This window comes from Aplysia californica, unplaced genomic scaffold (genome assembly GCF_000002075.1).
Source record: "Aplysia californica isolate F4 #8 unplaced genomic scaffold, AplCal3.0 scaffold00040, whole genome shotgun sequence".
In the NCBI taxonomy this organism is placed as follows: Eukaryota; Metazoa; Mollusca; class Gastropoda; order Aplysiida; family Aplysiidae; genus Aplysia; species Aplysia californica.
The window spans coordinates 2,241,987-2,252,422 of record NW_004797310.1 but is presented as its reverse complement, the minus strand read 5'-3'; the positions used below and the strand labels follow the sequence as shown (position 1 = coordinate 2,252,422).

At 40.0% G+C, this 10,436-nt stretch overlaps 1 protein-coding gene and 3 non-coding genes across 4 annotated transcripts in view; 1 reads left to right on the top strand and 3 right to left on the bottom strand.

Moving 5' to 3' along the window:
• Positions 1–2,805: 2,805 nt before the first annotated feature.
• Positions 2,806–2,877, bottom strand: TRNAA-UGC. Its single transcript has one exon. It is a non-coding gene; the product is annotated as a tRNA-Ala (tRNA).
• An 809-nt stretch (positions 2,878–3,686) lies between these two features.
• On the bottom strand, positions 3,687–3,758 carry TRNAA-UGC. The gene has a single exon. It is a non-coding gene; the product is annotated as a tRNA-Ala (tRNA).
• Positions 3,759–7,766: 4,008 nt separating this feature from the next.
• TRNAA-UGC lies at positions 7,767–7,838 on the top strand. The gene has a single exon. It is a non-coding gene; the product is annotated as a tRNA-Ala (tRNA).
• An 880-nt stretch (positions 7,839–8,718) lies between these two features.
• Positions 8,719–10,436, bottom strand: part of LOC101851245 — a gene marked incomplete in the record, with an annotated part of 22,028 nt that continues 20,310 nt past the window's right edge. Inside the window, 1 exon segment of the mRNA XM_005092106.3 lies at positions 8,719–9,654. Coding sequence (XP_005092163.2) covers positions 9,327–9,654 — 328 coding nt within the window.

Below are 10,436 nucleotides of genomic sequence, written 5' to 3'. Positions count from 1 at the left end.
CAAAGCGAACGCTCTACCGCTGAGCTACATCCCCTCACACGTGAAATAGTAAGCCTGATTTTAAGTCTGTATTTGATAGCTTTGTTCTAATCGATCTCAGAACACTTTGTCCCATCTGGTGGTGTTAGCTTTCAGCTCCTCCCCCTTCTAGTTTTCTCTTCATTTCAGTAGTGGCTTCAGTTTTCTTAATCCGTTTTATTTGGTCTTTTTATACTAATTTATTTGAAAATGTCACTTGCAGTAAATATTAAAGATGATTTTATATATCACGTATCATACAGATTTTGTGGGCATCTTCCGAAAAGCAATTTTCAAAAATGTAAGACGAGAGATTAAAACCTACTTTCGAAGTCTATACTAACCCGTTCACTGCCCGGCCCGAGAATTTCTCGGGCTCTCTGGTTGGACCAAAAGTAGAAGCGAATTCCCTTTGTTACATACATATATGATTTAAAAAAGCACCCTATTCTATGTGGCTTGATGTCATTTTGTGTCTATGGAAGGGTGGGGAAATGATGAAGATGGTGATATAACCCTTTTTTCCCCTGTTACCCATTTGTTTAGGTTCCCCAAGTAGATTTTTCTAGGCCTACCCCTGCCTCGTTTGCCTTCAATTTTGCCAGTGAGAGCTAGATGTTCAAGACCCTTATGTCTATTCGGGTGTCCCAAAAACTGCATTTGTCGTTTCCTGATTGTTTTTAACATTGAGCGTCCCACGTGGGCTTCATCAAGCACTACCTCATTTGATTTCTTTTCCCTCCACGATACTCTTAGCAGTCTCTCAAGAAACCACATATTTGTTGCTTCTATTTTATTTTCACTGTCTTTAGTGATTGTCCAGCATTCACAGCCATATAGAAGGTTGACCATACAAAGCATTTCAGAACTTTAATTTTGGTGGTCATTGAGATGTTTTTATTTTTCAGGACTGGGCTCATTTTACTTAAACTAGCCTTAGCCATTGTAATTCTTCGTTTTATTTCTGTAGAACAAAATTTGGCATCAGATGTTATCACATTATATCCTAGATGTTTAAACTGTTGAACTTGTTTGATCTTTTCACCTTTGGTAATGAGATTACAACTAGGATTTTCTAGTTTAAAAAAATATTACAATGCATTCTGTTTTCTTTACATTCAACGTTAATCCTTTACGTTCACTCTCTGTTACAACAGTATCTAGAAGCAATTGAAGGTCCTTTTCTGAACCTGCTCCCCTCATACCCCACCTTATACCCATCAGCATTCACCCCACCCATACACCACTCCCTTTACAACCTACCCAACTGTGTGGGGCACAGCGAAAAAAAGTTTGCTCCGAGGAGTGGTCAGGCGTGTCTCAAACCAGCTCCTCATGGAGACAATTAGCAGGAAGACCCTGAGGTGGACGCTGGAAAGGAGAGATGAGCAGCTATGGACATGTGCCGCCTGCTATGATTCTAGCTCTGGATCCAAGTAAATCCAAGGGGTTAGGGGTTGGGGGTGCGCTGCTGTGCCTCAATAGTGGACAATATAAAGTATGCACTTGCAAAGATGCGAAGTTAATTACAATACTTTAACATTAAAAATGACCACAATTGTTAATTTTATGGGTTTTGTACATTTGCATACGCCATGCTTTATCTTATGAGTTTAATTCCAGTACTACATACTTTGCAATATTATAATCATCGGCGCTTGTTGATACAATTCAATCTTCCCAACTCTATGTAATGTTCTGGTTTTCTTTTCACTTACAGGACTTATTTCTGCACGTCCAGATGTTCTTAGTTTAATCTCTAAAAGAAGGTAATTCGTTTTTTCTGTAACTTTTCCACCAACCTTGAGTGGCTGAGAGAAATTTTAAAATTGTAAAAAATATATTTTAAGAGTGTGAAGGGAAGGACAGTGTTTTGTAAACACAAAGGTCTCCACGAGATCAGCTCACTGTCGCTAACATTGTGGGGTTGAGAGTGTCGGCGGCTGAGAGGGGACAGCGACGTGACCAAACCACTTACTTCAAATAAAAAAGTCGCCTTCAATGAATTCTTATGTCTAATAAACTGGGATTTGTCAAACAAAGGAATGTGCTTTTACTCTTAGACCTGCTTCATAACTCAGGTCTGGCAGTAAAGTGGTTAACTCATTGAAGACGCATATTATGGTCATTCCAAAGTCTGAAAAAGCCTAACTTCATCATCCATACATATTTTCTCAATATATTTTCTTTTTTTAGAGCCTGTTAAAAGTTTCTTTAAAACATGTATACTATGAACTGTTCAATTTAGCGTTTCTGGTTTGTGTACGTAGGTTCAATATGAGCTTCAACATTGCCTTTGTTCCGTTTCTTGTCAGACAAATATGTCCGATGCGTCCCTAAAGAGTTAATATTATGCCATGCATAGAAAACGTTTTACTTTATGAAAAACTAACACAGACTAGAAGGCACCAGCAATGTTTTTCATAGTGTTTTGACTTTGCTTTCTTTGTTGTCTCCGTCGTTATTTTGAGCGACAAACTGTCCATCCACAGGAACACAACGTTTTAGTTTACTGTTGTACGTTGTACTTTATTCTAAAGCGCTCAGAGCCTGTGTACTCTAATGGGGGTCGCTATCTAAATGTCATTTACTATTATTATTATTAATCGGCTCAAAGTAAACAAAAGAGAACCAGTGAGAAAGTTCAACAGAAACAAATTATAATGACAGTGGCACCATAGTGACTCTGTCTTCTATCTGCAGTAGAACTTACTCATAGTGCTTCTCGTCTCACTGAGTCTTAAAAGTGTGTTTCCATCCGTTTGTCCTTTGATCAAACAAAAAAGTTGGAGATGCCGGGGTTCGAACCCGGGGCCTTTCACATGCAAAGCGAACGCTCTACCGCTGAGCTACATCCCCACACACTAGAAACAGCAAAACTGATTTTAAGTCTTTATTTTATCACTACGTCCTGATCGATCTCAGAACACTTTGCCCCATCTGGTCATGTTAGCCTTCAGCCCTTACCCTTCCCGTTTTCTAATCTCATCGCCACTGGCGCCCAGATACCTTTGAAAAAAAAATGTAGGCGTCTTTGCGTGGTAGGTTATGAAAGATCTATAATCAGAGCCATCAGAAAAAGACAACTGAAATTCTTTTGTGACATAAATAGATCAAATGGACAAGAAAATCTGTCGCTGTATGGAAAGATAGAGGGAAAGAAAAGTAAAGGAAGACAAAGAACAACATACACAGATGGCCCGAACAACTTTGCAACAAATAACACAAAGAGAAAAACCGAGCTGATTAAGAAAACAGGCAACAGAACGGAGTGGGATACCATGATCGTCAATGCTGCTCCAAACCCGACACCCGAAGAAGAAAACGAAAAAGAAGGCGTTTTTACGCCTTCATCGACAAAAATCCTAGATCACTATATAGGAGGTGGGCTTCCAACCCTGCCTGTGAGGGCCAACCCTGGCTAAGAAGGATACAATATCCCAGCAATAAGACCCGAGATGCTCGATACAAATGTTCTCCCAACTCGGGAATAGGACTCAGATCTGTGCAGTATGGACGTTACAGTTGCAAAGTTTTATCTCGGTAAAAAGTTCACACAATATTAATGTTTACTGCCTTTGGGTTATTGTATTCTCACCTGTCAGCTCACCACAACATGATTGTTAAGAGAAGTATTGTTTGGTAATGCTCATATCAGACAAAAAAGTTGGAGATGCCGGGGTTCGAACCCGGGGCCTTTCACATGCAAAGCGAACGCTCTACCGCTGAGCTACATCCCCACACATCTACAAACTGATCGTAAATTCTTAGATCTTTTCTCCTTAACTTCATCTTGTTGTTAACTGTCCCCTACTTCCCCTCCCTCCTCCCCCCTTCTCTCTCTCTCTCTCTCTCTCTCTCTCTCTCTCTCTCTCTCTCTCTCTCTCACCTTTTATTGACCTCGCGTAACAATGGCCACAGCTGTCGTATGTGAAATACCGCTTGCATACAAGGTCAAATCGTTTTTAACAGAGAGCAAATATTTCAAACAAGAAGACGTGAACATGAAATTACGTTTAAAAAAACCCATCACACTTTTAATCACATTTTAAATTACGATAGCTCTAATACATCGTATTTCTCAGTTCGGGGATAATTAAAACCTCTTCTGGATATAGCACCAGTATTCGGATATGTCATTTGACCGGCACTAAAATCGACAACAACAACAACAACAACAACAACAACAACAACAACAACAACAACAACAACAACGACCATGACTACGACGACGACGACGACAAAAACAGCCACAACAACATCAACTACAACAACAATAAACAGTTTATCTGAGATTTTTATGAAACTAAAATCAGATGTTAACAATTTTGGAGGCAAACTAAATCGCCGTATCCTGCAACTGAGCCTCCCTCAATCTCTGCATAGGATGCAAAACATTTACTATAACTTACCATAACAACAAAACGCGTTTGGAGACAGCATGACGCTCTGTCTGACAAAAATTGGGTATTTCCAAACGCAAGTCAGAACTCGCTTTTGAGACAGGTTCATTCATGTATAGCAAGGGTTTACGGCGCTCGCAACTGCATAAGGTCATAATATGAGCGCCAAGGGGTGGATGTCAACAGAAAAGTCCAAAAGTGGACTTAGGCTTACTCTGCTCACCTCTTTAGCCTCATCAGCACAAAGTCTGCTTCGACTATCAAGGCACCCCGGAAATAGCAGTTCACAAGAGAGTGACAATCATACAAAAGAAGTAGAGGGAAAATGACGATAGTAAGGATGAGGGAAGAAAAAGCAGCAGTTTCCCCTTTGTTTTTCTGGCACAGTATGAGCACGACATTGATATATTAGCCCATTTATAATTCTTCAGTGCATAAGAACACGTTAATATCCGAACTTTTGGAATGGCCTAAAGACAACAGTTTACTTCAGTCAGGAGCCCTGTCCTTGGGGAGGGGAGGGGGGGGGTCAGGTTCAATGTTGATGAAACAAACGTCACAGGCGATAAATGCATCTGAACCTTAGGAAAAAAAGAATGAATGTCGCCTTGGACACTGCTTAAAGAAAAAAAAAACTATTTGAATTTATACCGTCTCTATAGAAGGGGAGCAAGGCTAGTCCTCGATATAAAAAGACGTAATTGCTTTACTTTATACAGTCGTTGCCAAATATATCTAAAAGTTATGGATTTCGTAGCAATTCATCTTCTTCTGCGTCTAAGTGGACTGAAGCAGGCTTCGACCCGTTGCCCCCTGGCCTCCTTTTTTGTCTTTTTTGTGGGGGTAAATGTTTTACGTAACTGCATATTGTCATATGAGCGCGCGAGAGAAACCTAATATTTTCAATCGGTAGGAAATTTTGAATTTTGCCCGAGTAGCGGGCGAAGCCTACTCTTATCGATTTTGGACCACCAAGTGATCTTTAACGTGCACAACTTACACATGGAACCTTCGAGATTTTTTTGCCTTTGTCGGAGAAGGGTAGGTGTAGATCTTTCCTACCAGAAGGAGCCCAGAGGAGGATAGATAGGCAAGCACCCTGCACGTGTAAAACAACAGAAAAAGAACAATGTTAAGCTGAAAAAGCTGAAAGAAAATATTGGAAAAGTCGGAGCGGGACCCAAGGTCATTCACACGTGCCTCTGAGGTGATAGTATGTCTCCAGATGTCACCGTCCGATGTCAGCTTTGTAAAAATCTTAACTCTTTATCTCCAATAGGGAAAAATCCACTATTTCGGGGCTGTCTTTCGGAGCAAAATCTAACATTGACATACTATACACCACTAAATCGGTCATTACATCAATTCAAGGGAACTTATTATGTCATCATATTATTATTTGTATATATATACATATTATATAATATGTTGTTGTTATTTTTTAAATTAGTTCTTCATCTATGGAATGAAATCCCGATAAAAGAGACCTGTTTCGGCAATTGCCAAGAAATAACATGTGAGGCAACGTTGTGGAATCAAGCTCTCGTCAAAATAATGAAATCGAAGAAAACAGCAGTTTTCTCCCTGCTTTGCAATTTTTTTAATCAAATTGTTATTTTTTGGCTCAACACCTTTTATGTCCATTTACAAACACATTCCTTTGAAGATTTCACCGAAAACGTTGATTTAAAGTACAAAAATATAAATTTACAGTTTCCATGGACTCCCCAGCTTTGAAATTTACCAAGCTTTGACGGCCATTTTCTCGCTAATTTTACTTTTTAAATCAGGTCACCCCCGACCTCCTTCAATACAAAATACCTCCACTTCTATTGAAGATGGATGGATAATTTTTTCATTGAAAGCAAGACAATTGAACAAGCTTTAAGATGATATCAATAACTCAATATGCCCAAAAGTTGACCAGAGCCTGATTCCACCACGCTGTCTCACATTTGACGTCAAAGTCGTCGTAAAGAATGCCCGAGCTGCCACAGCTGCCAGCAGTTCACCGCCACATTGTTCTGACCGCGAGACGCTGGGAGCGGCTGGACGGAGATAAGGAGTTAAAGGCCGGATGCCCATCTGCATATTTATTAAGCAAAATTGAATCGGATCGTGTCGATTTATGGGGGCGGCAAGTGTGCACCACGAAATATCACTTTGGCCTCTACGTTTCTTCATCAAATTGAGCTCGGAAGTCAATTAGGGTCTAATACATTCATGCACGAACAGAACAAAAGATTGTTATAGAATTGGTTGTTTTCTTTATATGTGTTACACGTCCCAAAAGGTGACCAGAACAATCAAACATGTCTGATGTTAGAGGATTTGATTAGGTTGCACAAAATGGTATCTTTTGTAATTATATGAAAAAAACACTTGTCCAGAAGTGTCAAATGTACCTCGTGTATCAATAACTAATCTAACATTTGTGCAACCTAGTCAAATCCTCTAAAATCAGACATGTTTAGAATATTCAGAAGAAGAAGAAAAAGAAGAAGAAGAAGAAGAAGAAGAAGAAGAAGAAGAAGAAGAAGAAGAAGAACAACAACAACAACAACAACAACAACAACAACAGTTCTCCTATCAGTGTCTGACGTTGACCATTACATCCGCAGCGGAGAACACTATATTTCTCAATAGAAATAGAAGTACACGTTTCAGAAGAATTAAATGTTAAATGACCCGTGGCTTCTATTGTGGCCGATGAGACCAATTCTGGCAAGTTTGCCACATTGGATATCAATAGTCAGAGATTGAACAAACTTTTCCACTTATTATTGTCACTAGGTATTAGACCAGCTCAAGGGTAAAGCGTTCGCTTTAATTGTAATAGGCCCCATTTAAGTGAAGTAAATAATGACCTATTTCAGTTTCACAAGAATTTCAGACCAGCTGTTGCAGAAATGGTGTGTGTAGCAGATGTGGGTTTTTTTGGTCGTTAACAGTAATGTGAAAAGTACAATACCGCGTTCTGGTGCTGTAATAAAGAGGTCACAATCGTCGTAGTTTGAAATGTGGAGTATTTAAGCCATCGTTAAAAATGTGAGTTTTATAGAGGTTTCATGATCAGGCCTCCAGATTTAGCAATATGTCTGCTCTCTGTTAAAACGATTTGACATGGAGGTAGGACTTGGACTCTTCACATATCGACTTACGGATAAAACAGCCGCACGTGCGACAGATTCGGATCCAGAAAGTAAATAAAAGGGAGAGAGAAGAGGAGGGAAAAGTAAGGGGTGGTAGCAACAGAAAAGTGTTGGGGGGGGGGGGGAGGATTATACTTTAACATGGAGCAAACGATTAAAGATTTAGGCATAGGTTTTCTGTGTTTAGATGTGTGGGGATGTAGCTCAGCGGTAGAGCGTTCGCTTTGCATGTGAAAGGCCCCGGGTTCGAACCCCGGCATCTCCACTTTTTAACTATTTTTTGACTTCTCTTATTTTTCAGAATTGATCATGCTTGTAATAACGGGCGTCTGTGGTGTATCGTTTAGGTGCTTCGCTGTCGTATGCAGGAGACCTGAGTTCTATTTCCAAAAGGGGAAAGAAAAATTAATCGGCGGCCTCGATCTTTGTGCTTGGATGTTGTATACCTCTCAGTCTGGGCCTCATAAATTATCTAAATTGTGTCGATAACGGCTTAATAAAAACACCTACGTTTGTAAAAAAATACCCTTGTTATAGAGATAATAACACTTCCTTTTTCTGATGAGTACATGAACAGATGGTTTTGTCTTAACAGTAATAATTATAACAGTCTTGGGAAAGGGAGAAGCAGCTGACAAGTCCAGTGGCTGAATTCAGCTGTAGGAAGTATGATAGTTCGTTTTCATCAATGTCTGACGATTACCATTACTTCCATAGGAGAAAATATTTCTTGAGCAAATTAGAAACATTAGAATAAATAAAGGTTATTATGGCATGTGGCCTCTTCTGTGACCGACGAGACCAATTCTGGTAGAAAAAAAATGCCGCATTTTGAGCATTTACAATATCCATTTCCTTCTTTTGGAAGTGCATGGAATTCTAATCCACATGAGGTGATGGCACTGTTGCCATTGTGTTTAGAAACTTCTCCCTGATTTTATACTTGAATAGGATAGAGCGTTATATAAATGCAGTATATTATTATCATTATTAATATTGTTATTATTACACACACATAAACACACACACACACACACACACACACATACACAAACACAAACAAACACACACACGCGCGCGCGCACACACACACACATACACACAAGTAAACAATGACTAGATTTGGCAAAGAAAAAAGCGAAACGTTGTTTGAGTGAACGTAACAGCATCTCATCTATTTGTACAAATACTTCTATCGGTACAATCAACATAATATTATTTATCAAAGTGAGATATCACAGCAGGGTACAGAATGGCGATTCCTTCCTCGTACAGGGAACGTTATAGACTATAGCCAGCATTTTCTGGCACGCATTGCTGGTCTGACGAGAGACCTGGACCATTGTCATCAGAAGCAGTACGCATACCAGCAGAGCATAACATAAACTACACTCTTGGGTCGTTTCAAGAATGGGGAGTTTCTATCGTTTGTTTGCGATTTCGCTATCTTAGAATTATAAAGTTCTATCTGCTCGGTACCAAGTTTTGACAAATGTGATGTAAAAAATGTTGGGTTCACAACACGTCAAGTTTTTTCGAATGCAATGCTTTGAATGTCTTGGTAACGCCTCCGAATAATCTTACGATTTTGATAGGTCAGACAGCATATTTGGTTTCTGACCTCTTGGTCTTAGTAATTCAAAATCGCCAAAGATGCCAGAAAGAACTTTGTAATTCAAAGGTTGCGATTAACTAGCATCTTGGACAGAACAAAGAACCAGCTTGTGGAGTCAGTCGAGCACTTTTGCCAGATTTACCGAGAGGTCACTGCTCCTGCCCTCTTCTCCTTCGAAGAACTCGTAAGAATTACTTCCCCTTGCCCCGCAAACCGGATGTTGACCCCTGCGCTGTCTGCAGACCGGGGCATGCGCGCTAGCTCTACGTTGGCTGTCATGGAGGTGTGGGTGTGTCTCGATGAGAGGGGGCGTGTGGAGTGGGCGTGTCGTGAGGAAAAGGGGCGGTTCTGGGATTGCAAAGTGGCGGCAGTGAGAGCTGTCTGCCGGCTGTCTGGTGGACCAGCGCTGTTGGAACGTCCACAACTCTGCCGAGCGTTGCTAGGGGGGTAGTTGACCAGATCCAGCCTTGAGGGGAAATGAAAAGAAATGAGAAAGTGAAGGGGGATAGTAATTATGAAACTACGATTGTGAAAAGAGTTAGGATTTTTAAAAATGTGTTTTATATAGGTTTTTAAAAAATCATATCTTTTACCTAGGTATTTTGCGCCCATATTGACTCGATTGAGATCGTTTTGAAGGTGGACTTCGACCCATTCTGTCTTGGCCAACCTGGGCTGAGAGGGATACACAACGGCTCAGCGGAAATATAGAAATACTCGACTAAAATTCTTCGCACAAGGGAGTCAAACTCAGGTGTTTTTTGTGTGACGGAGAAAAGCCTAAAGGCTACACCACTGACGTCCGCAGATCATAATCAAAATGATTAACATTGACACATTTGAGATTAGGGCTAAAACAGCCCCTGGACATAGATGGCTGGTGCCTCTATAAATAAATCATTGATGGTCAGTTGAGATTAGGTATAGCTTAGCTTATTTACGAGACAGCTAATTTCTACCTCGCTTGTCAGAGGATAAACAAAACATTAATTGTCTTCAAATGTAGGCTCACCTTGAAGAAAGCAATGCAATTTCTCTAGTACATAAGAAATACATGTAATATGTATGCTATTGACTAACATCCGAGACAGAAAAGTAGAGTAGAGATGGTTATTTAAGTGTAATCTGAAAGAGAAAATATTCACTACGTATTTACGTTTTGTTATAAAGAGATCTCGATAAGGAAATGAGATTCTGATCGAAAATTATTTTCGACTTGAGTAAGTCGGTTGCTCACGAGAAAAAAGT